The sequence below is a fragment of the Nesoenas mayeri genome, assembly GCF_963082525.1.
Source record: "Nesoenas mayeri genome assembly, chromosome: 1".
In the NCBI taxonomy this organism is placed as follows: Eukaryota; Metazoa; Chordata; class Aves; order Columbiformes; family Columbidae; genus Nesoenas; species Nesoenas mayeri.
In genome coordinates this window covers 52,933,291-52,959,263 of record NC_137541.1, presented here as the reverse complement: position 1 = coordinate 52,959,263, position 25,973 = coordinate 52,933,291, and the positions used below count along the sequence as shown (strand labels likewise).

The window sequence follows — 25,973 nt, the reverse complement described above, 5'->3', positions numbered from 1 at the left end:
GATCTTTCTTTAAAGAGGTCATTATTTAGATGTTTGCCCTAAGGTCATTTCATTTCACAATTTCAGTATAGCAATGCTTACTTCTAGGATGTAAAAATAATATAAAAAGTAATTTCCCTTGGTATTAGTGGGTATGTTCTACAAGAATATTTTCCAGTTATTAACATATAGTTAACAGAGACTTTTAAGAAATCTAAGCTCAAAAGCCTCACAAACCATTTCTAATATTCTCCCCTTCTTGGTTATTCTGTTTCACTTGTTTTTAATGAATTCCTGCCTGCTTATTTCTATCATGACATGTTAGAAGGTAGCATTTGAACACTGATTAGACCTGCTACAAGTCAAGTAGTCTCTATACTCAGAAAAAGAACTGTAGTACAAATCATAATAATAAGTTGAGTAATTCATCTGTAACATAAACTGCTTAGCTGTGAGGTTGCTGCTGCACAGATTGCTGTGTGGGGTCACCACCTACATGCCAATACGCCCTCAGTTTGGAGGAGACCCAAAATGTTCACCTAATTCTATGCATCCCCATTGACTCCCACGTGGTTTCTCACAGACTGCAATAGCTCGAATCCAAGACACTGCAAGGATCAATGCCATTTATATTTATTTAGTGTCCCTTTGAGGAGGAAGATACAAGATCAATACAAGAACGATTATTGTATTGAAACAGAAACAAATGGATTTCACAGTGTCTTCTTTTCTTTAGATTTACGTATAAGGCGGCAACATTCCTCAGAAAGTGTTTCCAGCATCAACAGCGCTACAAGCCATTCAAGCATTGGCAGTGGTAATGACGCTGACTCCAAGAAAAAGAAAAAGAAAAATTGGGTAAGTGCTCAGCAGGTTTAAACCTATTTTGTAGCTATTATGTCGTTTCCTAGTGCCTGAGCAGTATAATGGCCCATTTCGTCTACAATATTCTGAGGCCAGATGGATATGAAGCAATTCCCATGTATACACACTGTGACACTACCAGCAAAATAAAAGGTGTTGAATATCAGTGGGGAATTATTTGCATAAGTGAGGATAATTAAAAAAGAAATCCAAACCAAACAAACAAAAACTTAAAATATCTGTTGTAGTCAAAACCATCTCTGGGCCACATTGAAACACTGATTTTTCTTCAGCTGGAGTTTGACTCAAAGACTGAACTCAAATATGTTACTCAGCTATGAAGGGAGTTTAAATCTGTTAAGCATTCTCAAGTAAAAGTAGTGTACAGTGTTTAAAGACTTTAAGATGCTTCTCACATGGAACACACAAATATCACATAAGGGTTTAATCAAATATTTTCAGTAAATAATTGGAAAATAAGGTTTTGTTGTTTTAAAAATATTACCTGCATAAACATTTGTTTTAAAATACTGATCAGCCTTCATTCCCTTGATTTGTAATTCCACACTCTTTCATGTCTCTGCAAGGTGAACTCTAGAGGAAGTGAGGTGAATATAAACCATGGAAAATTTGGCATGCATCTATAAAGAACCCTATCTTGGCATGATTGCTATTTATTTTGGCAGTAGGCTTTTATACCTTCTAAAATCAGATTATCCTGTATGTCTTCTCAGTTTGTCTCTATTCATTTTAATCTCAAAGTTTAGACTATAGAAAGGGGGAGTGTAGCCAAAATCCATTTCTTTCTCGTTAGATATCATGAGCTGGAAAGGATTTAAATAATGTTTCTCTGATCAGTGGTCACACTCCCCACTCTCCAATTAACACATGGAAATAAAATGTTTGAAACCTCATTTTTAATAGAGGAACCGGCTTGTCTTTGACTTCTATACCATTTTAATCAGAACAACTTTCTGAAAATAAAAAAAAAAAAAAGAAAACCAACCACATTTTTCCAAAGTTGAACAAATTCTGTATTTAGACAATCAAGGAGTGGGCTACGGATCAACGAATGGGCTAGTTAAAATTCACTGCACACATAACTGTTGTCATCTTGGCTCCAGAAATAAATGGCTCTTTGGCTATTCTGTCCCTTTTCAATACTGGATAAGAGCTTCTAGGGGGAAAAGGCAATGCTTGTATGTTCAGAGATCTTACTACTCTAAAGGAAACTGCAGCAAAGATTATTTACCTTTCAGCTAACATTCTTCTCAGCAGTACAATCAAGCAAGCCTCATGTCCCAGCTTAAATCCTCTCTCTTGTGATCTAAATTGTAGCATTCACATAGTTTGGACATTGAAATTTAAATGGGGAAAGAAAATTGGCAATCCCAGTAAATTGGACTTGTTTGGGTTTTGTTTTGTTTTGTTTTTCTTTTTTTTTTTGTTTGGTTGGGGTTTTTTTTGTTTGTTTGTTTTTTGGTTTTGCTTTTTTATTTCAGTATTCAATAACATCAGGTTCTGCCTGTACCTGGATGCAAAGTGGTTATTTAAAGCCAGCCCTTGAAGGGAATGTCATGAGAATGGGATTCCACAGGGGCTTAATGGTTTTAAATGAGCACCTGTCTCCCATAGCTGTACCACTCGGTCCTGCACTTTTTCCATAGCATTACGTTTGCGCTGCGCTGGATTAATAAAGTCAAAATAAAGCACTGTATCATGTTTTTATAGATACTGTGTTGCATATGTTAATACCTTGCTTCTGTATACTGACCTCAGGCAGTGGCTAGGATGGCATCTGCAAACTAACTCTTCAAAACATGAGCTGCACACAAATTGCCATGACAAGGAAAATAATCTTGTTCTATGTTTGTTTTCCAGCTAAGAAGCTCTTTTAAACAGGCCTTTGGAAAGAAGAAGTCCACCAAGCCTCCTTCCTCACATTCGGACATAGAAGAGCTGACAGACTCCTCTCTTCCTTCATCACCCAAATTGCCCCACAGCTCAGGAGAGTGTGGAGCAACTTCAATGAAACCATCACAGTCAGCATCTGCGTAAGTCTCTCTCTTGGCAAACCTTTCTTCCCAAATGGGATGGACTGTGAAACAGACCTCCTTGAATATGGCCATTTACATTTCAGAAACTGTTGCCAACAGCCATGACCTTTGAATCTCATTATCTGACCATTTAAACACTACTAGACTCCAGCAACTCTTTCTTAGGTTGTTCTCTCTTCCTTTGACTCCTTTACCCCAAATTATCTATCAGTACAAAGCTATTTCCAAACACATATACAAAAACTTATGTTCTGCTCTCCCTACATTATTAACAACTTTGTCAGATCTACTTAGTAAAGACCAAATACTATCCTTTCCTTCCTTTATGACATACTAAAAATGTAATCTTTTTTCCAGGTAGCTATCAAATTTTATAAGATCCATTCTGTTATTACTTTCTCTGTTTTTTAGCTACTAATTTATAACATTTTTAATCTATTACCCCTCTTTTTTCTGATTGATTTTTTTTGTGGGATTTCACTTTTCATTTTTTTGTTTGAATCACCATCTTTACAATGTCAGGGCTGAGAACAGGTCAGCAGTCAAAAGCTGTCTCATTCCTTCATTACTTTTTGGTGTCTAATATATTCTTCTTATGGAGTTCTCAGGTTCAATTCATATTCTTCTACCTTTTTGTTTGTTTGTTTATTTTCATTCTAACAAACTCAAAACTTTTTCCAGTCATGGGAAATCAACTTCTTTGAACAAAGAAATGCATACTATAGATGACAGCCTTGCTTTCCTTGTCCTAATTGAGAATAATCAGGTCACAACTACTCTTCTTTAAAGGGCCCGGGGGATTCTAGTCTCATAACTGATTATTCAGCTTTAGAATATGATATCCCTGTGTTAGGTACATATCTGTTATGACTGACTTTCTACAGACTCTCACGATTTTTATATTCTAGATTTTAGAGTTCAATAGCAAATATTCCCACAAAAGAAACCACTCCACAATAAATATTTTTATTTCCTCGTATTCTGCACAGACTAGTGAGGAATAGCTTATATAGACCTCTGTTTTTGTTGGGCAGTTCATAGGAAGCTCACACTTTATATGGTTTCAGGTATATGTGTGTTTCGGGGGAGGATTTCTACATGTTTGGGAGTCTCGAGTCTGATTTGTTATCAACTTAAAAATCACTGGTTAAAGCCACCTTAGAAAGTGCCTGAACTTAAACAAGACACGTTTATACAAAATTATCTACTCATGATTCACAGATCTGCTTTCATAACCTTATCCTGTTTCCTTTCCTACAACCCTACTTTTTTTTCTGTCTCTTTGACTTGCTCTGAAGGTGTACTGTGTTCCCTTGAATGTATCAAGGGCAAAACTACATATTTCATCCCAGGCTCTTCCTATGCCTATTTTGTCTTTGAGCCCTAACTTCCAAAATTCTGTCTAGTTCAAAGCCTTCTGGTTCTTCCTCCATAACATTTTAAACACTGATCTTTCTGACCATATTATCACATTTTTATTATTATTGTGACCTCCCTATGCAAGATAACATAGGTGCCTTCCCACCCACAGAGAGATCACATAAAATATATTTAGATTAATTTCTTTATCTGTTATGCTGATAATAGTGCTTTCTTTGGAAGACTCAGGTTTCCATTACATGATTTTAACTTCCACCACCTTCAAGATTTTTCATAATTATCAGCAGTCTCTGTTCAAAGATCATGACATACTTGCTCCTTCTATGCAGAGCAACCTACTGATTTAAGAATCCTGAGATTGTTACAAGAAAGAAACAGTAAAACTCTTTCTTTCTAACTACTTTGAACCTTTGTCTGAAGTCTGATCAGGCTTCTGAGCTTCTTTCTATGACTGTTCAGGAATGCTAACTTATCTTTTTGTTTTGCTTCCTTTTGATGAAGTCACATCTCCTTATGTAATTTTACAGCTGTAAGAGTTGAGTGTTGAAGAGCTCTGGAATATGCAAAAGAAAATTAAATTCATAATTTCTTCTTCCGTTCTGCTTATGTTACCAGTCTTAGACAGCTTCTTCCTGCTTCTTCCAGAACCATCACCCTGCTTTCTGCTTAATTTTCATGTTCTTTAAAGCTGGCTTGCCAAGGTCTTTTTGTCCGTCTATTCTTAACATGTACTGCAAAAAGCCAAAATGAAAATAACCAAAAAATACATACGTGACTTCCTGTTGTCCAAGGTGTTATATGAGATAATATATGCACGCAAAATAAAATTTCATTTCTTATTTGTCTAGCAAAGGCATGGGCACATCAAACCAAGAACTGTCTCATAATATTTAGAAAAAAATCCAAGTATATGTCTTTATTCATTATCACTCACATCTAAAATATTTGTGCATGTTGTGAATGATATTCATTATTTTCCTTCTTCAATTTGCCTTTTTTTTTTTTTTCTTTTTGCCATGAACTCCTTCATCTTCCTTTTGCTTACGGTATCTTTATATATTTTCTTGACCTGAGACTCATGTTCTAAATCATTACCTTTACTTTCTTCCAATTGCATCTGTCCAATACGTGTGTATGCAGGTCATCTCTAGTCTGGGCACCAAAGAAAAGGCAAAACGGTCCCGTGGTCTACAAGGATAGATCCCGGTAAAATTGAGTATGGGGCATGGAGTTGTATACCCAACTGCTGACCTGGAGAGTGTTGCATCTTCTTTCCCAAAATGCATTTGCATGCATTCTGGCAATTAAAATTCAACCTCTGTTTCTTGTTTGTATATTAGTAGCAATAATCAATAATAATAATAATACTTATTATTATAAAATATTTTTCATTTTTAAATTGTTCGCAAATATTAACTATTTATAGTGAGAGTAATAAGGATCAAATAACATGTGCTGAATTGATTGAAAATATTGCTTAGTATAACAATGTAGCAAAAATTCCGTGTTTTATTTTCTACTCATTCCATTGGGCAACAGATGTAGGTTTGATAACACATGGAGGCAAAGCGATCTGACATGAGGACTGGACAGCTGCTGGGGCCCTGGGCCAGTCATGTTTTGATGTTTTCTCACAATATAATGGTTTCTTCCCTTAAAATTAATGCTTAAGAAAAATAATCACATGGTGATCACTTTTAATTCAGTCCTCAAGAAAAAAAAAAAAAAGAAATAATAAAAAAAATCAAACACATAATTTTAGACACCATGCTTTAGGAAATGACAAACTATAAGAAAAAAAAGTCAGCCATCACAAATCAAAACCATAATAGATTAAAATCTTCTAGATTATGAAGTCAAGGACTGTCTCTTTGTGTACTGTTCAAAACAGAGAAAACTGTTAGTGCCTAACAGAGAACAAATACCTGTAGTGCAGTTTAAACAGAATACTTCAGTTCTGACTGTTGCTACTTAGGAAAAGCCTAACTTTGCACCAAAGAAATCATGCAGATATAAAATAAAACCAATGGGTGATACACACTCATAAAAAAGAGATTTCTGAAAAGTTTTTAACAACTTTTTTTCATCATAGTGAACTATCTAACTAAACTGGAAAGTTATAAAGCAAGATAATAATTTCATCTGGTGAGGGACTTTTTTCCTTTTTTAATTTGCAATTTGAGCCTTTTCATGTTTCTTTGATAAGATTCTTACTTCATTCATAGGTTTCACCACTAGCAAGCATTTTCTGTACTTTAATATGTAGTAATGACACCGCTTTGGGGGAAGAACCTTCCTTTAATCTCTTACCTGTTTCCTGCTCCTTTTTAGGATCTGTGAGTGCACAGAGGCAGAGGCTGAAATTATTCTTCAGCTAAAGAGTGAGCTGAGGGAGAAAGAGCTAAAATTAACAGACATTCGCCTTGAAGCCCTCAGCTCTGCACATCATCTGGATCAGATTCGGGAAGCCATGAACCGCATGCAGGTCAGTGCAGTAGCTTAATTGATGACAGTGGTGCACACTGAAGGTATTTCTTTTCCCAGTACTTTGTTCCAGGTACCAGAAAAAAGCTAATACGAAGTAAATTGCTAGATTGACAGCACTTCCAAAGGATTGGTATGATAAACATTCACCTAGTAATAATAATGTTGATATTCTTAGCCTTTGTTTTAATAGCTATAATGTTTTTGAGATATGGAAGGAGACATAATTCCTCCCCAAAGTATGTTGGTTAAACCCTATGACTGAGGAAAAGCAACATGACAGACAAGCTCATTGAAGAGATTTCTACAGAGCTTTACATTCTTGTGCCATGTAGGGAGTGGGGATATATGTTCATACTCTTTCATCATCTCTGATTCCTAACCAAGTTGTGGCTTGCAGAAGCAAAGTGTGTAAAATTGAACTAAATTATTGTATCCAACATCACTAAAATTTCACTGTGTTATTTTGTGACACTGCTTGGAATCCTTCCTGAACATATTTTTCACCAGAAGACTTTCCCTTTCATGAGGCCAAAATGATGCAGAAAGAATGGCAGTGTTCTTCAGTGGAGTACGGAGCTGTGTGGGACTCAGCTCTGTTGCCCACATACAGGTGTCTAGTGTCATGTTGGGTGTCCAAAAGTATCTACAACATCTGCACAGTCTGACATAGGTCCTTCAGTAGCTTTGGGCCCTTCTGGAATGGCAGTTGAGAAACCTAGGGCATCTGTGAAGGAAATATAAACTATATCTGGGAAACAGAATCAAGGCCATGGCATGGGGATTCAGGGTGCGACTATGACAGCTACATTTAGATGTCTAGGTATGAGCAAGGTGGTAAACTCTTGCTGCAGTCAATTGAGTTTTAGTCCTGCAGTAGTGGGGCCTAGAGAGCTATCCTAAAATCATCCTGAGATAGGTGTAGAGGGTGAAACTGAGTTATTTGAGCACAGGTGCCTATTAACATTTGATCTCGCTTCAGGTATTTGCATCAGCACAGGACTTTCAGGTTAAGCATTCAACCCATGGAAGGCCATCTTGACAATGACACTGGAAACCCACATTTACACAGCTGAATCCAGCCTCAGTGGCTTGTCAGCTGAATTGCTGGGTGCTGGGTACCTAGGTCAGGGGCACCTGTAGGCACTTTTTTATAGATGTCCATATGGGCTGATTTTATAATTACCAAATTTGGTGTGCCTGATGGCTTTTCTAGACCTCTTTGTTTATACCATGCCTATAGCAGTCTCGGTCACACCTTTAAATGTCTATGGTACACACCATCCCACCAGGTGCTCACACTACTAAGTGCCAACATTGCTGTGGGATATTTGGCTGAACTTCAATTACAGGGAAGAATAATCAAGAACTGGTCCATAAATATGGGTTTCAGTTGTCCAGACATAAGTAAAACTTTTGATCTGGAGCCACTATAGAGTTTTTAGGAACTGTAAGGGATAGAATACAGTTAATTGTAATGGTAGAGAACAGGACACGAAGGCTTATGAGCTGACGACAGTCTCACACTGGGATATGAGTGCCTAAACCAGGTGAACTCCTCAGAGAGACTAGTCTGCTGTAGCCACAGACCTCCAACATTTTACTTTCACCAAAGCTGGGCACAGATGATTAGTTCAGATGATGTTGCTGGTAACCACCACTTCTTCTGAAGTTTTCCCAAAAGGACAGACATCCACCTTGGAGTTGCCAAACTCTGTGACACTTAGAAGAACTGATGAGGATTGGTATGGTAAAAAAGTAGAATCGGTGGGAATGATACATGAACACTCTGTGTATTCAAAGGACCTTAAAAATCTAAACCTCGGCTGGATGGAAGACCGCTAAAAGTTTTGTAATTAGCATAAATGGCAGAGTACATAGAGGTTGCATGACTCATTTCCTCATAGTTCCTGATTTGAACCCTGGGCTAAGCTGGTGCATTCATCTGTTACCTTCTGTCACTATTTTGCTGGCTTGTCCCTTCCCTTTTACTGTCTCCTGACCTTTGTCTATATGGTCTAATCTTTTTTATAGCTGTTACAGGTTTTTTTGTGATGCTATCTTGCATGTTTTTAGTTGTATAATGTAGCTCAACAGCTCTTCATAAAAGAATAGGACTTTTATACTGAGTGTTAGTGAATGTGGAATTAAATTTGATGTGCAAAACCATCTGCAAGAATAAGCAGTTGCTTTGTACTGTGCTTCATGAAGTGACTGAAAGCTAGATTTAACTGGTACGAGGCTGTTCTCAGGCTAAGTTTTCATTTTATTATTGTACATTCAATAATCACTTGGCACCACAGAGGATTTAGCTAAAAAAATTCATAGTTGTTCTGATTCATGTGTCACAATATGTTTTCATCAAAAAGCATTTGCTGGCCATTATGCGAACAGTCCCATGTTTGAATGATCAAAAAGTCTTCTCTGATAGCAAGAAGGGTTATGAAGCTGTTAAAATATCAATTTCTAATTTTTCAGTTTTAATTTCATTTTTCCTCTGTGAAGTTACTGCTTAAATTTTACACTCAATGGCAGTAATAATTTTCTGTTACTTAGGAAACATTGACATGTCTAAGATTTTAACAATTACTTTCTTAACTGACTCTGACCTAAGATATTTGACAATTAAAAGTAGCTTATAAAAGTGGGGATAGCTGGGAAAGTTTTTACCATGCTTGTATTATGGTCAACTATACAATAAACACAGAAGCTTGAAAGTTATGTTGTTTAGGAAGTGTTTCGAGGGAAAAAAAAAAAAAAAATCTAAAACAAGGCTATAGGGGCTTTCCACCTTCATTTCAGAAGTGAAGGCAACCCAGTTTTCACTGACTGGGTTGAACTTCTGATATATCGAGCTACATTACATACTGCTGTGAAAGTGGTAAACCGGTTAGTTCCTGCAGGCAAACAGCAAGCACCAGAATAGCCATCCCCAGTGGTTTTCTGAAAGAATAACCTCCTGTGTTTTGATGCTGATTTCTTTTGAATACAGAATGAAATTGAGATATTGAAAGCTGAAAATGATCGTTTAAAGGCAGAGACTGGAAATACTGGAAAGCCTGCCCGGCCTTCATCAGAGTCTTCAAGCAGCACATCATCTTCTTCATCACGGCAGTCACTAGGACTTTCTTTGAACAATTTAAACATCACAGAATCCGTTACATCAGGTAACCATATTTTGAGCATATTTTAAGGAAGAACGGTGTTACTCATTTCTGAAAATGTAGCTTTTAGAAGTTGCTGAATAATAGTAACAGATTGTTCATGATATTTGCTTAGTTCCTAGCTGTGACACTGCCTTCCTAGTTATCTAACTAGGCTTTGGTTATCTAGTTTACAATTTGTTTGAAAAGGGAAATATCTGTTGCAGTATACATAACAACTCTATAGATATGTTCTCTTGTCCGTAGGAGAAAAATGTGAGCATAGAACATGAAACTTTCTCTTTTGTTTACAGATCTTTTATCATTCAGTTAGGTCCCTTAACTTCACTTCGTATTTGCAGCTGGAGCAGAAGGTGGTCTCAGATTTATCCCTTACATTTTTTTTAATGTGATATAGCTAGTTAGCCTGTTGGACCAATTCTCCATTTATCACAGGAGCCAAAGCCTGCCTGGCTTATTAAGCACTCTCATTGTCTTCTGTGAATGAGAGAAAGCAAGCAGAACTTCAGTCCACATCCTGAACGTTAACATTTGATTATTTTCCATGCCATAGAGATTATTATAATAAGCCTTCTACACTTGTTTTGATAACGTAGCCAAGAAACAGAAGTGCTGTCTCTAACATTAGAATTGGGAGCAGAGCAGAAGCAAGGCAGCATTCCACAGAAAGTATAATGCAGTCTCTGGAAGCAATAAAAATGTGCCTAATTGTAGAAAGAGTCTAGGCAAGAGTACAGCTGGGAATGTGCCAAACTGCTTGACTACAATTTGGATTGGCAGTTAGTCATAATATCCTGCCACTTATTGATTACACAGATACTTTAATATTTCTTCTGGTTAATATCAGATTCTATACGAAAAATTGGTATATTTTTTATTTACATTCCAGCCTACATTTTTTGGCAGGTTTAACTTTTAGAATGAATGAGTCTGAGCTGCGCTTCAGTAGACAATGTAGTGTTGCTAAAACAGGGTTAAAAAGTTAAGCTATGGTCACACATCCACACACAGTAAAAATAAAAAAAACCCCTCAGAACAGAATTTTTTTCAAAATGCTAATTGTAGAATCTCTTTCATGAGTAGCAGCTATTAGCACTTTGTTGCTTGGTGCTAACTCTGTCTAGATAAAGGAATAAACATAATATAAGCTTTATATAATTTTCTGTGTTATTGGTTCTAAATGTTTTTCTAGCATGCAAAGTAATTACTTTTGGTTATAAGAAATTAAAGAAATCAGGGTGCCTAATGAGTAGTGGAGGATTTTATTTGATTATGAATCTGGACTTTTTGATCATTGTGAGTATCATTTTGTTGCCATGCCAGAGAACTTGGAAGGATGGCAGTTTTCCTACCAAGTCTTGTGGGATTTCTGTGGCAGCTGGAGCAGTATTTAACAAAAGTCCCTGAGATATGGAGAAGTTAATCACGCTGGGGACTAATCTGAGAGAGTGAACGAGCGCTTTGGCTCATCGTATTAAAAAATGGCATGGCACTATCTGCGAGGCCAGTGTCTCCAGTGGTCGTCTGGAAATGACCAAAGCTATCCACTGTCACTTCTTAAAGGTACAACCATCTCCTCCAGATAGATATGAGTGACAAACTGAGGAGGGGCTCAGCCGCCATAGACACCCATATTTCAGTCACTGGATTAAAGAGCAGCAAACAAAGACTAGTACAAGAGTCTGGCTGGGCTGTCTGGTGGAAAGGATGCCAGAGCTCAGACAAGAAGTGAGGCAGAGCCACCACAGTGGACCCAAGGAGGAGGGCTGGCAGGAGGTAATCGAAACAGTTAGAACCAAAAAGAAGTGAGACCCCTTGGGCATCTTCTCAGCCACTTGTGTCAGCAAGAGAAAGAGCTCCTAGTAGAAAGTAGAGTTTTTTTATAGCCATAGAGTGGTGCTTCATTCCTAGAGACTTACAGAAAAAGGTATTTAGAAGGCTACATGAGGGTCATTTAGAGACCGAAAAATTTCACAGGTGGATCAGATATATTATAAATTGCCCTCAGATGAATTGTGACATTATGGAAACTCTTAAGATTTGTCAAATATGCTGAAAAACAGTGAAGTGAAATATTCAGTGTTGGTGGCACACAAAAACTGACCACCAAGAAGAAAACAAGCATGGATTTGTTTATGCTCACAATAAAAATGATTCTTCGTTCAATCTGTTCAAAAAAAAAAAAGGCAGAAAAAAAGCAGAATCTTATTTCTAGACCAGGATGTAAACTGCCTAACATTTTACATGAAGATTTTTAATACATTAATTGAAATAATATTCATAAATCTTATTTGGTTTTCCTTTGAGCAAGTGACTGACTTTTACTGGCACCTTCTTTAATTTGGGTGAAATCTGACCTTGTGTAGACTCTGACATGAAGTTGATGCTTTCCTTTAATCACCACAATAAGAACGAGCAGAACCTAGGGTAGTGGATTACTGTGCTGGCCTTTGAAGAAAATGAAAATCCATAATCTGTCCTAATTTGATAGTTTAAATGCAGGAAAATCTCTGAGAGAACTTCTAGAGGAAGATAGCAGTTTTATCCCTTGCAATAAAGTTGTAGGCTCAGCCTTCAGTTAAGAAATACATTCTTCTACTTTCTCATTTTAGGAGTTAGAGAAGAGGTAGAAACAGAGGCACAGAGCAGACCAAAATTACTCTTTACCTCCAAGAAAAATGAATTTTTTTCTTAGGGAAATGGCTGAATATAAAGTCCCATATTCTGGAGGATGGCAGAGTGGTTTTCCTAATGGCTACTCTGTAAGCCTGTATTGTGGGGCTAAAAAAAGACTATCTATGCTATGTGTATAGAAGGTAGAGAAATCATCTGGAAAGAGAAATTAAAATGCCACTTTACTTAGCTGCAAGCAGTAGCACAAGGATTTGTTGCTTGTCCCCTTAGAGTATTCTAAAGGACACAATGAGTGCTCAAAGATATAAACTTAATTTAGGTTCTAAATAACATTGCCTTGTAGATGTAATTTTGAGCAAGTTTCAAGAAGAAAAGAAAGGCAAGACTATAATACAAGAATTTATTTATGGGATCCCTATTAATTTGTACATGATTAAAGCTCATAATATGGTTTCAAAAATTGACAAATTCTAACTTTTTTTAATCTCCAATAGAAAAGGTGAATTATGAATAAGTACAGATTAAAATGATTGCAAGTTGTTGGGATGGAAGCCTTTCTTTTTAACTGAAAACCCCTTTGAAAAAATATTGAACTGATGATGTGAACTTAACTGATGTGATTTGCCAGGTTGATCCTTCCCTTCTTTTATTGCAGATATTTTGTTGGATGATGTCAGTGATGGAGCACTCCACAAGGAAGGTCATAGCGTGAAAATTTTAGTCACTATAAACAAAGGCTATAGTCGAGCCAAGGTAAGTTCATAACTCAGAGGTCTGGACACAGAATTATAGCTCAGACAAATCTTGCAGTAGAGTAGCTCAACTTGTTTGAGTATTTTCAGCCGGGAAATGAAGGGAAATACTCTAAAGACAGCAGCTCTTTGTCATCCATGCTCAATGTAACTAGGCACTCCCTGTAGACTAACATCATATGGCCTCCTTCTGCTTTTGTGGTGGCTCAGACACTACCAGTTCTCAGTTTTATTAGTAGTAAGTAGTTCTGGGACTTACTATCTCCATTTAAAACTTGTTATAAATTAAATCTATGCCTTGGACCCCTGAGGGTGCAACTATGAATATGCTACTGAGGTAATCAATTTGGAATCGCATGGTTATTTTTTCATGTTCTGTTTACAAAAAAAAAAATATCAATACAATTTAGCTTTTATTTGTATCCAGCTCTTTATAAATACAGATGCAATCTAAGAACAGAATAAAATACTGTATTTCCTTCCTTATAAGGATGTACCAAAGTAATATCACCCTTACCTATTTCTGGCACAGAGATTATTAACAAAGTTGTAAATTTTAATATTCTAAATACTATTACTTTTCTTAATTGGGAAAACTACGAATCTTCATAGAAAACTGATTACAACCATTTTTACTCCAGTTTCCAAAAATCTCTTTTTGCAGGATCAAAAACCACGTTCATATCTGATAGGATCAATTGGAGTCAGCGGAAAAACAAAGTGGGACATTTTAGATGGTGTAATTAGACGTCTCTTTAAGGTAGGACAGTGAAAAATAAAATCAAGTATTAATTCAGTTTTCTTTTTCACTTAAGAAAACTTCTATATTCATTGGGTTCTCTTGCCAAGTTTTTCCTTTGATTTGGTTTTTGACACATAGCTAACACCGATACTAAACTTTATTCCTAATGTTCCTGCTCTTTTTTCATTATTGTAGTCTGAATTTTGAATGTGACTGCAAGAATCTCCTTATCAAATGACTCCACCTGTATCAAAATATTTTCCAAACTGCTTTAATTCATTAACCATTTTTATTTTTATTTTTCTGTCTTATGCTGTTTTTGTATAATTTCAGGAATATATTTTCCGAGTGGATCCAACTACTAGCCTGGGTTTAAGTTCTGACTGCATTGCTAGCTATTGTATAGGGGATGTAACTAGAGCCCATAATCTAGAAGTGCCTGAACTGCTGCCTTGTGGATATCTGGTTGGAGACAATAACGTCATCACTGTGAACCTGAAAGGTGAAACTCCAAGAATATTTTGCAGATATTGTAGAGTTCTTTGCTGCATTCCCCCATCTCTGCTGTTTTTTTTTTCCTTACACCTGACCTTTCTCTATTTTGTCTCCAGTTCAAGGACTCATTTATGACATAAACTGTCTGTATGACATTGTACAATGCCAAACACAGTGGGGCATTTTGAGGTAAAACTAAGAATATCTCTGTCCTTCTCTGTCTGACTGCCAAATTACAGCAAAGTACAAATTTCTGAAAATTGACAAAGCCCCCAACCCCAAAACAGAGATTATGATATTATGATATTATGATAAATGCCTTATCCAGTTCTGCAGGAAAAAATTGATCCATTTAGAGAGCTGCAGGATTAGTTATTGGAGGAGCGCGGGGCATTCAGAAGAACTACACATACATTGATGTGACAACTGCTAACCCTTGTGGCTGTCACTTTGACCTTTTTTTTGAATGGTTGCCTGTAGTGTCTGAAACATACATCTTTGCTTCACTGAGCCTTCTCTTCACACTTATTTTAATTTCATCTCTCCCATCCATCTCATCCCACTATCACTGTTCAATTTTTTGGCCCTTTAAAAGGATATAAGCATTTCCATAATAAGGAATCACTTGATAGGAGTTTGATTTAGGCGGAAATACCTTACTTTGCTCTGAGCATGGCATTGATACCATCAGATGCTGGGCCAAACCTATACATACCTTAGCAAGGATGAAAACACACCATTTTGCTCTTCTTTTTTTTCCCAGGAGTGGAAGAAAACAGTTTGGACAGTTTTGTGTTTGACACATTAATTCCTAAACCAATTACCCAGCGGTACTTTAATTTACTGATGGAGCATCGCAGAATTATTCTGTCAGGACCTAGTGGCACAGGAAAAACCTATTTAGCTAACAGGTTGGCTGAATATATTATAACTAAATCTGGCAGAAAAAAACCCGAGGATGCAATTGCAACTTTTAACATAGATCACAAGTCAAGCAAGGTAAGTCACAAATGAAAAGATAACTTGTCTGATTTGTAGTGATGATGCAGTGCATGTCCTATTAATTGACATATTACTTTGTTGCTCAGGGAGTGTTTTTTCCTACAAGAATTCAGTCTCCTACCCCAGTGAGGAACAGGGACCAGCCTTTTCTGTTCTAAACTAACCACTGATGCACTGTGAAGGAAGTCAGAATTTTCCTTCCACTTGAGGAAACACACCTTAAAGATAAATGCAGAGTCAAATTCTTATGTAAATTCAATTCTTAGAGTGTCTGTAATTCCTTTGTCAGAAAGGTTAGATATATAGTAATACAAGTCTAACTTGCTTTTTTATAGTGACAATAGCAGCCTATTATTACCAAATATTTCAGAATAGGGATTTTGAATTACTCTCTTGGGTTCAGCTTCTAAATCAGCACTGGATAAATACATCTGCTGCCACTGTTTCTGACATGCGTTGGTCAGGAAGCTGACCATATTAAAATGACATCATGTCATGTCACATTCACAGTGATTTACAGAGCTCAGATTATCAACTTTCTATCATGACGACTGTGCTAGTCACAAATAATGCTTTTCACTTCCTGTCCTAAATTGGGCATACTCCTAACTTGGTGCCCAGGGAAAAGAAAATGTAAGGTTTTGCCCAAAGCTTACGGATTTGCACAGAACATAATAAACATTAACATAACACAAGAAGGAAGAACATAGAGATCCCAAAGGGGCAAGAGGACCATCACAGTAAAAACTCCACTTTTCACTTTCTTTATACAGAGGATTTGTGATGCCATTTACTTTGGCAAGGGATGTTTTATTGTTATATCGTATACATTTATAATTAAAACTGTCTCATGAAAGAGCAAGCTTTTGGATTTGTGGTGAATTGCTTGTTTGGGGAGGTTTTGTTGGTTGGTTGTTGTTGTTATTTCTGTTTGTTCGTTTTCCTTGTCTTTTGTTTCTATTAAGATTTATATAGAATTTTATTTTTGAATTTCTAATAAAAAAGAAAAAACAAACATTTTCAAATACCAAGTATATTTGAAAAATACAGAAGGTACTGTTCCATGGAAGAAGATCATGATGTTTCTCTAGAGATACCTGATCATAAAAAGCAAAACAAAAATCTTTCTTGAAACAAAACAACAAAAAAAAAAGATTGCATGTTCCCATTCCCAGATGCAGAAAGTAAAATGGCAATAGGAACTTTGTCTGTAATACCGAGCATTTTTAACACTGACAAAATTAGATAGCTCTGGAGATACAGCTGTAAAACTTGACTAGCCCAGACCCTTAAGGGTAAAAAAAGTTTTGAGAAAAATATGATTATAGAAAGCTCTCTTTTACTCCAGTACTAAACGGCAGCCAGAGAGATAGCTGACAGAAAAAAAAGAATTTACACAATAAAATTTGTTATGAGGTGTGATATGGTAACCTCTAAGAGTCAAATAGATACTCAGTGAGAGTGGTGAAAGGAGATACCTGAAGGAGCAGTTCAAGATGCTTACAATGGTGGGGTTTTTTTGGTTTATAAATATGGCATTTTTGAGAATAGAGGTCCAACAATTAATGTATCTTAGCCCATTGGAATGGCATGTTTTATTACAACCTGCTTTCCACCGAAGAGAAGACATTTTATCAGCAGGTTTCTAAGGAATGTATCCACTAAATGCAATTGTATCCACTAAATGGGAATGTGTACGCTTCAGTATTTGCCTTATGTTTAGTGTCTTTCTTTTCCCTAGCATGTGGTTTCAATGTTCCCCTATCGAAGAAGCTGTTCTTCCTGCATGTGCTGATCCAGCTCAATGATCCACAGTGGGGAAACTCTATAGCAGCCTCTTTTATCTTTAGGAAAATCTTTTCCACTGAAATTTCATCTATGGTCTAATTGAGTTAATCTTTTCTGCTTTTCTTGTTAATTCTGCTACAGGATCTGCGACAATACCTAGCAAACCTAGCTGAACAGTGCAGTGCTGACAACAATGGTGCTGACCTCCCTGTGGTCGTAATTCTTGATAACCTCCACCACATCAGTTCACTAAGTGACATCTTCAATGGTTTCCTCAATTGTAAATACAATAAATGGTGGGTAGTGGCTCTTCTCTCCCCTTTCACATGCCTTTTGCAATTAAAACAGTAAAAACTGTTTGTTACTTTGCAAAATAAAATGTACCAGTGGGAACATAGACTAGGCTGTCAGCGAAGTCCTTATGCACTTGAATAATTTTGATCCTCTTTAGCCAAGTACTTAGGTGTCTGCTTCACTTTAGTTATAAGACTCACATGCATCCCAGTGAGATGCAAATATACCACAGAATTTAAGAATGTACTTAAACATTTGAATGATTTAGGCTCTTATCCCTTTTGTCCTGCCAGATCACACAAGCTCATTAGTATCATGAGGACAGCTTATGAGATAGTAAGAAGAAATGCACTTCATAATAGTAGAATGTGGGATACATGTGAACCCATGAACAGGAACAGCTGTATATATGGAAAACTTGCACTTCCTACAGCTTTTCTATAGTAGAGTAGAAATTTGCTGGCTGTCCTTTATTGCCAAGGAAGAATAAAAATAATGTTTTCTGGAACTTTTACTGACATACAACATTGGCTATTTCTGCAGTTAAAGAGCCATCATAGGGACTTCCTTTCATAAAATCACTGCATGCTATGTGTTACTTGTGAGATTCACTAGCTTCTGAAATTCAAACTCTAAGCCTACTGAAAAATTATGAGGTACATGAGGACAGGGTTGCTCATTTATTTCTTTATTACAAATGAGTGCTAGTAAACTACAAATGTGGAGAGTGGGAAATCATACAAGAATAAACATTTTTTAAAAATAGTGCACCTCAGAAATATTTTAAATCTAAGACTACAATACATCCAGAAAATCTTTTACAAATTGATGTAATGCAGATAAGAAGAAAGAATATTCTCTGAATCATCTGAGTGGATTCTCCCTCAACAAAAACTATTACTTTTCTCTTTTCAGTCCCTATATTATTGGAACCATGAACCAGGGAGTTTCTTCTTCACCAAATCTGGAGCTGCATCACAATTTCAGGTACATTCACACTATGTTTACTGTGTCTGCATTTGCACAGCTCACAGCTTCTCAGCCCAGTTCTTTGACAATCATTGATCTTGTGTCTTGCCACAGCAGTGTGTTTTACCTTCTGTGTCTCTTCTTTATTGATGGGTCTCTGAATGGTGGTGGGGAATGATGAAAGAAATCAGATACTTTCTGGCACCTCTAGCAAGTTGCTGAAGATGATTGCATTCTTGCATCACATTTGTCTTCAGCAATGTCTTGAATTCCTGCTGAAACCTGTGACAGTTGTGTTGTAGCAGTGGGCAATAACATGGTATATTGTAGCCATTTTGTACTTTTTGACTAGTAAGACTCAGAAGCCTGTGACATTACCTTCATCTATATGTTTAAGAGGAAACAATGTTTGCTATTCATTACTACTATTGTATTTATCCTTTCTACTCAGGTGGGTGCTGTGTGCTAATCATACAGAGCCTGTTAAAGGTTTCTTGGGCAGATATCTGAGAAGGAAACTGATTGAGACTGAAATAGAAAGGAACATCCGCAATAATGAGCTCATCAAAATCATTGACTGGATCCCCAAAACATGGCATCATCTCAACAGCTTCCTAGAAACACACAGCTCATCAGATGTAACCATTGGTGAGTCAAGTTGCTTGAAATGGGGAAGCAGGCTGAGAATTTTACACATTTGTGAAGTATATGTTAACTTTTTAAAAGTTGTCATCTCTCAATAGGAAGCACCTCTAGTGTGAGGAATTTGTCTAGTTGCCAGCAAGATTGAAATGAAAATGGAAAGTTTAATGAGAAAGAATGTATTTGGTGATATTTCTGCCTTGATTGCTGAAGACTTTCAAGTAAATTATAATAATTTTAGAAAGCTAAATTTAGAAAAAATTACCTCAATAGCAACTTTCCTAAGCTTATATTTTATTTGATTTATTCTCTACTTTCAAACTGCAGTATAATTACAGCGATAAAACCACTTGGACAGTTCAGCAAGCTTGCAGATGGGAGATATACATGCATCTGAAGTCTTATAGTGGAATAGTTATGTTAGAAAAGAAGTCATCCTTTTACATAATTTTGTCTGTAAAACTTGTGTTCATCAGGCCCTAGAATTGGATAACATGACACTAGTTCATTATTAAGAATGAGAGACTGATAACTCCCTTTTCTTAGTCCTGTATTAACATTCTCTTCACTTGAGTTTACTCAAATACTACTTTTTCAATTTTGTGAAGATCATTTTCAGCATACTCTCTAGTTCTACTTTTTGAATACACCACTTGGCTTTTCAGGCCCTCGTCTCTTCCTGCCTTGTCCCATGGATGTCGATGGCTCCAGAGTGTGGTTCACAGACCTCTGGAACTATTCCCTGGTGCCATATCTTCTGGAAGCTGTGAGAGAAGGACTTCAGGTATGACATTTTTTTCCCAGCATTTTTTAAAATTAGTTTCATAGGCTTTCTCGAAGCTACTTTCAACCAATGCATCCAAGTATAAATGCTGTCATGTTTGTAAGAAGAAAATTTGTAGAGGGCTTATAGAAATCAGCCTTGGACTCCTTTTGACCTGTTTTTTTGTTTGATATATGATTTGGCTTTGTCTGCTCCAGTACTAGCATAGCTTGTACTTTATGAACAGGATTTCTCCTTTGTGGCTGGAGGAAGGTTCTCCTTTTTCCACTGTTTAAAGAGTTCACAGTAATACTAAATATAGCTCAGATGGCCTCGCTGTGTCAAGGCAGTATCACCCTACCCCTACATGGAAGAGTTAATCACCCTTACACTGTTGCAAGAAAATATCTTTGGTCTGCCTAATCTTCTCCCACCTACATACACATGTAGGCACCCAGGCTTGTAGAGGAAAGCTTGTGATATTTTCACCATTCAGAAAACAAACAAACAAAAATAGCCTTACCTAACCAGGTTGAGGTAATTTACCATTTGGCCGTACTGAGCATGAATGTCTGTCCCTTTTTGTCATTTTATCTTGCAACCCTGCATCTATTTCCCATAGGTTTTTTTTTTTTTTTCTCCTTTTTTTCTTTCTCTATATGTGCTAAGATTTCCTCCAGATTCTAATTCTCATTTTGGGTAACAGTACCATGAGATCAAAGTGCTCCACAGTTACCTCCAGAGCTAAGTGTTAGGAGCAGTTCCGTTGGCTGTTAATGAACTATTAACATTTCTTCTGCTTTAATAGAAAGAGGACTACAAATGGATGTGTCGTAGACAGCGCTGTAAGCTGTCCCATATAGATTAAGGTTCCACACCATTCCACACCTTTGGAGCGAACCTAAATCTCAAAAATAATCCTTTTTTTTTTCCCTTTTAATTTGTTTTTCTTCCTTTTCCATTTTCTATTATGCACTGCGACTGTATGCCCTCTGGAAAGACATTTTGTGGAAAGGCAGTTTTTTGCCACACATGACACGGAAATAAATTACTGCACAGTACAGAGGGGATTGTTATGGTCTAGTCAAAGAACCTTGTAAGCAGCTGTGGTTTCTTTATCACCTTGTATTGACATAGTGACATTCTGATGCTATGGAGGTTTAGAATCTTGCCTGTTGAATATCTCACACTTTCCTAAAACTGCTTATCTCTCTGTGAATTACAGAGTGTTTATGCCTTGTGCAAAAAGCTGCCAAAGATCTGATAGAACAGCCAGGGTGAGATTAACAGTGTTTGTTTAGATCAGCTATAAAAATGAAGTTATATTCTCCATGCTCATAGTTTCCCAAGTATACAGGGTATCTACTTAAAGGAGAACTTCAGTTCTGGAGCAGAAGATGGCAGCATATAGAAGAAAATATGTTGTTTCATGAACCTTTCCAATTTTTTGCTGCTTTGGATGGCTTCCATAAAATAACATTAATAATAATAAACAGAAATCTTTTTTATGATATAATTAGATGTTTCTGAAACCAAGGGTGGGTAGCAAATGGCTTTCTAGCCCAGTACTTTGCAAACTCATTTGTCAGACACTGAATTTACAAGCCTTGTACCAGATTCCAGAAAATATTTAATCACTGTTAATCTCAGATGAGGGGAAGTGCTGCCCACAGCTAGGAGTGAGCCTGCTACCTCCCTGAGAAACATTTCCTCTTGGCTTATTTAGGCTTATTTTAGCAGCCCAGTCTCTGTGTAGGGCAGAAGGAGTCTGATTATCTCTGTGCATAGTAATATAGGCAACTTGGCTGCCCATCCTGGAGCTCTGGATTCAGCAAGTGCCTGGGAGCAGGTGTTGCAGTGATAAGCACAACTCATCTCTCTGGCTTTACCACTAAAATCCTTCACTGTTTTACTCCCTTTAGGAGCGCAGCCCATCTAAATGCTCCATGAGTGTATGCCCTGCCAACATTATGCTTCTGCTTGGATTGTGTGAGGCTCTTTGAGCTAGGAGAAATTACAGAAGGCCCTGGTGACTGGCTCCCCAACCCAATGTGTCATTGTCACAGCTAAAGGAAATCTCTAAATCAGCAATCAAGACGTTCTCAGTTAACATGTTGGTTGTGAACAGCAAGGTCGAGAAGGGTGCATTTTAATGAGGAAGCTACCACATCTCCTAATCTTACAATATTCTTATTCTTCCTTCCTCTTTCTCCTTCCAGAGCATTTTTGTGCTTGACAGTAGGGAAAACCTATCCTTTGTGAATTTCTTCTCTTAACTTTGTGAAAGATCTCAAACTTAAGGTGTGGTCTGTTTCTGCATCCTATTTTGCTGGGAGAAGAGAACAAGCTGTACTGGCACTTCCTAATTCCCTTCAAACAAAATACAATTAACTTGAATATCTTAGATTGGGCTGAGTTAGATTCACTGATATGCCTTAAGCAAATTACCTAAAGGTCTCATTTCACATCATATCAAAAACTCGTGGCTCCAGCTTTGCCTACAAGTATCACTAGTTGATTGCTTTCCACCTTGCAGCCATTCTGTGTATGGAAGGAGCATTAATGGAGATGATGTCTTTTGAATGTCTTATCATATCTGAGTGCTGAGCAAATTTTGAAAGCAAACCACTTACTAGAATTATTTAGATGGTTTTTGATGACTCTTGCCTGCTCTTACAACCAGTACTGAAAACTCTGTAGGATACTTACCTGTGTTGTATCCACAATACAGATGTATGGTAAGAGAGCACCCTGGGAGGATCCCTCCAAGTGGGTAGCTGATACCTACCCATGGAGCTCTGCATCTCTACAGCATGAGTGGCCATCGCTACTTCAGTTGAGACCAGAAGATGTTGGTTATGAAGGTTATGCATCAGCAAAGGAAGGAACAACTTCAAAGCATGTTCCACAGACTGATACAGAAGGGGATCCCCTGGTAAGATTTAAACTTTGGGGAAAAGGCTTTTCAGTAGGTATTTCACCATCAGATGTGAACTTGTACACTGTACAATAAAAAAAAATGGTGTATACCCACCCCAAAATGGGCTTTTAAAATGAATCCTACTATAATTTATTAAAAAGGTTGAAAATAAAAGGTAAATCTAGCAAGAGGGTAGGTATCACCACCGTGTTAATATGTCCTTAAATTGTTTGCATCTCTCATCTGCCCAGAAATGTGCCATTACAATATTTGGGTACCACTCTTCAACAACTTTTTAATGAGTTCATTCTGAAAACACCTTCCCAGGTTGGACAGTCCTTCATCTACATTCTACAAATGAAGGACTGAGAAACTCACATTATATAACTTGTCTGTCATACAGAATTTAGCAGAAATGCAAATCAGACAGCTATCCTCCTGTTCCTGAGAACATTTCAAGATAACTGATGACTGTTATACAGTCTTATTGTAAAAGGAATGGAAGTGTGGTGGCGTTAAAAGATAAGAGGTTGATTTCCCTCAGTGCCATGCATTGTTTTATTTAAATATGATCCCAGACGTTTGGGTTTACCATTGCTTCCTCTAATAATGAACTATTAAATTGCATATATCGAACTGCTATTCTTGTATAGTGCTTTCTCTATAGATTGCCTTTATCACAATTCTAAATACCATTTTAGAGAACTTTACTCCTGCAATACAGGCAACCCTTAGAAAAGGGAATTTCTCAGAGGAAAGTGCATTTGACTCTTATCAGTGCTAAGAAAATGACTTCTCAGCTTCACTGAAGTGTTTGGTATCCAAAACCAGACCTGGCATCCTGAAGAAGTATAGAAAATCACCTCATTTGACCCCCTGTCTCCAGTCCATAAGCTCTGGGGTGATTGTTTCACCCAGTTATTTGGCCTGCCAGTGATTGCATCAGCCAGGCTTACAGCATATACATGTCCCCTCCACTAATGTGAAAATACTTGGGCAGCTCAAGTTTAGCCTCCTGTCGCCCTTGCTCCCTTACACTGTGAGTAGTACCTGTACCTGATTAATTATTAGACATTTGAAACCTGTGAATGGAAGGGCTTGTCCCTCCCTGCAGTGGAGTTCACAGTGGGGAGAGAGACATCGTGCTTGGGGAAACAGGACATTTCACATGAAGGCTGTACTGCACACCCACTGGATGTATCCTGTATTCGCAAACATGGATACCTATTAAACCTTCTGCAAAATCTATCTAATAGCATTATAGACTATTAAATGCTGTTCAATACCTGGAGAAAACTTTACAAGTTCTTCAGATTGAAGGATTCCTGAGCAAAAGGGAAAAAGGTTTTTAACACACAAGCACACAAGGATATATCTTTCTCTTTGGTTTTTCATCAACGGCTTTTTGTAATGACAGTGTATTTGTTCCTCAAAAAACATTAAAATGATGTCAACATCACTTGCAACCCTGACCATGCTGTCAGAAGCGGACGTTTTATAAATAAAATCCTGATCATTACACAAAGTTAAGCATCAAAGATCCAAGTAATTTTCTGGGGCTTAATGCTGCTTTCTGATGATTTTTCAGATGGACTTCAGGTTCTAATAATCCCCAAATTATGTGGGTGCTCTCCTCTCCTGGGTAGGAGGATCTGTTGCTGCTCCCCTGCTGAGGTCAGCCCCCCGACAGCAGATGGGACTCTTTCATGAAGCAGCTGGCCTCAGTCCACCCCTCTCTCGCTCCCTCCCTGTCTCTCTCTCTTGCAGACGGGGTATGTTAGTGTGATTATGTTTTCAGTTGCTTTTCCGATGTAGTGTGTCTACACCATCCAAAATTTATCTGGAAGCTTGACTGCCTCCAAATATGAGCCCAGATGTCCAGCTGTGATATGACTTCCTTCCTCTGCCAGTCTTGCAGCTGCAGCCAGTCTCACCCCTGAATTAAAGAGAGTTATCAGGCAGCTCCATTGTATCCCTCTGGCTCTTTGGTCCTTTAAATTTCTATTTAAAGATCAGACGGCAATGAAAAGGGTGCCAGAAGGAGCCACTGACACCCTGCCCTGCCTGAAATCCTTTTGTATGGTCCCCTCAGCTAGATACTAGCACACCTCATTCGGCAAGGGAGCTTAATTAAATTTTAACACGGTCACTGCAGCATTACGTGAGACGAGATTATGTAAACATTGCTTTCTTCTTTCAGATGAATATGCTAATGAGGCTTCAAGAGGCAGCCAACTATTCAAGCGCACAAAGCTGTGACAGTGATAGCACCAGCCACCATGATGACATTTTGGATTCATCCCTTGAATCAACTCTATGAAAGGGACAAACCTTGGTGGAGGATTATGGTAAAACCTGTTTCCACTAGACCACTGCCAGTATTAAAGCAGCACGCCGAGGTCGCTGAGTAAGAACGGTGTGTTGTAGGTAGGCAGGAGACGTAACTGCAAAGTCAGGAAGAAAAATTGAAGTGGAAAGCTTGAATTGGTTTAATTTCAAGGCATTTCAATACCTATGGAGCCAAGTGAGACTCCAATTGTCAACTGGAAAGGGCCCTAGACCAAGGGCATCTAAGCAGATTTCACATGTGTTAGCCAAACTGGAATACGTTTCTTCCCTTTTCCTCTTTCTCTCTCACTCTGCCTCTCTGTTTCTCTCTCTCTTTCTCTGTTTCTCTGTACAAGTTTACAGTACAACTTCTTTCGTGTTTGTTTTTTTTTTGTTTTTTTTTTTTTTATTATTTTTTTTGATTGGTTGGTTTTTTGGTTGGTTTTGTTTTGTTTTTTCCTTTAGTTTCCCTGAGGTGCTGCATGAAAAATGCAGTCTTCTAATTCTCTTCTAACCTCTGTTGTGCCGCATGGTGCTGGTCACAGGACTTCAGTGGCGTTTGTGTTGTACACTACTGCCCATTCCAAAACAAATCAAAGATGATGATAGTAACTCAGAAAGCACAAACAATATTGTGCAATCACCAGAAAACATGACTGTGATATGCTGGATAAGTGCCAATTTAATTCTAACTGCCATGGTCACGGTGATGCGCT

At 37.5% G+C, this 25,973-nt stretch overlaps 1 protein-coding gene across 2 annotated transcripts in view; it reads left to right on the top strand.

Moving 5' to 3' along the window:
- The window catches only part of NAV3 (neuron navigator 3), a gene marked incomplete at both ends in the record, with an annotated part of 264,685 nt that extends 239,436 nt beyond the window's left edge, over positions 1–25,249 (top strand). Inside the window, 16 exons of one of the 2 annotated variants that reach the window (XM_080341266.1) lie at positions 716–837; positions 1,431–1,451; positions 2,725–2,897; positions 5,421–5,486; positions 6,612–6,765; positions 9,757–9,931; positions 13,218–13,315; positions 13,979–14,074; positions 14,390–14,558; positions 15,315–15,550; positions 17,483–17,637; positions 18,551–18,622; positions 19,056–19,252; positions 19,912–20,030; positions 22,741–22,944; positions 25,130–25,249. In XM_080341266.1, coding sequence (XP_080197392.1) covers positions 716–837; positions 1,431–1,451; positions 2,725–2,897; positions 5,421–5,486; positions 6,612–6,765; positions 9,757–9,931; positions 13,218–13,315; positions 13,979–14,074; positions 14,390–14,558; positions 15,315–15,550; positions 17,483–17,637; positions 18,551–18,622; positions 19,056–19,252; positions 19,912–20,030; positions 22,741–22,944; positions 25,130–25,249 — 2,177 coding nt within the window. The remainder of the gene's footprint in view (positions 1–715; positions 838–1,430; positions 1,452–2,724; positions 2,898–5,420; positions 5,487–6,611; positions 6,766–9,756; positions 9,932–13,217; positions 13,316–13,978; positions 14,075–14,389; positions 14,559–15,314; positions 15,551–17,482; positions 17,638–18,550; positions 18,623–19,055; positions 19,253–19,911; positions 20,031–22,740; positions 22,945–25,129) is intronic. The other variant, XM_080341267.1, reaches the window with a different exon arrangement.
- Positions 25,250–25,973: the final 724 nt, after the last annotated feature.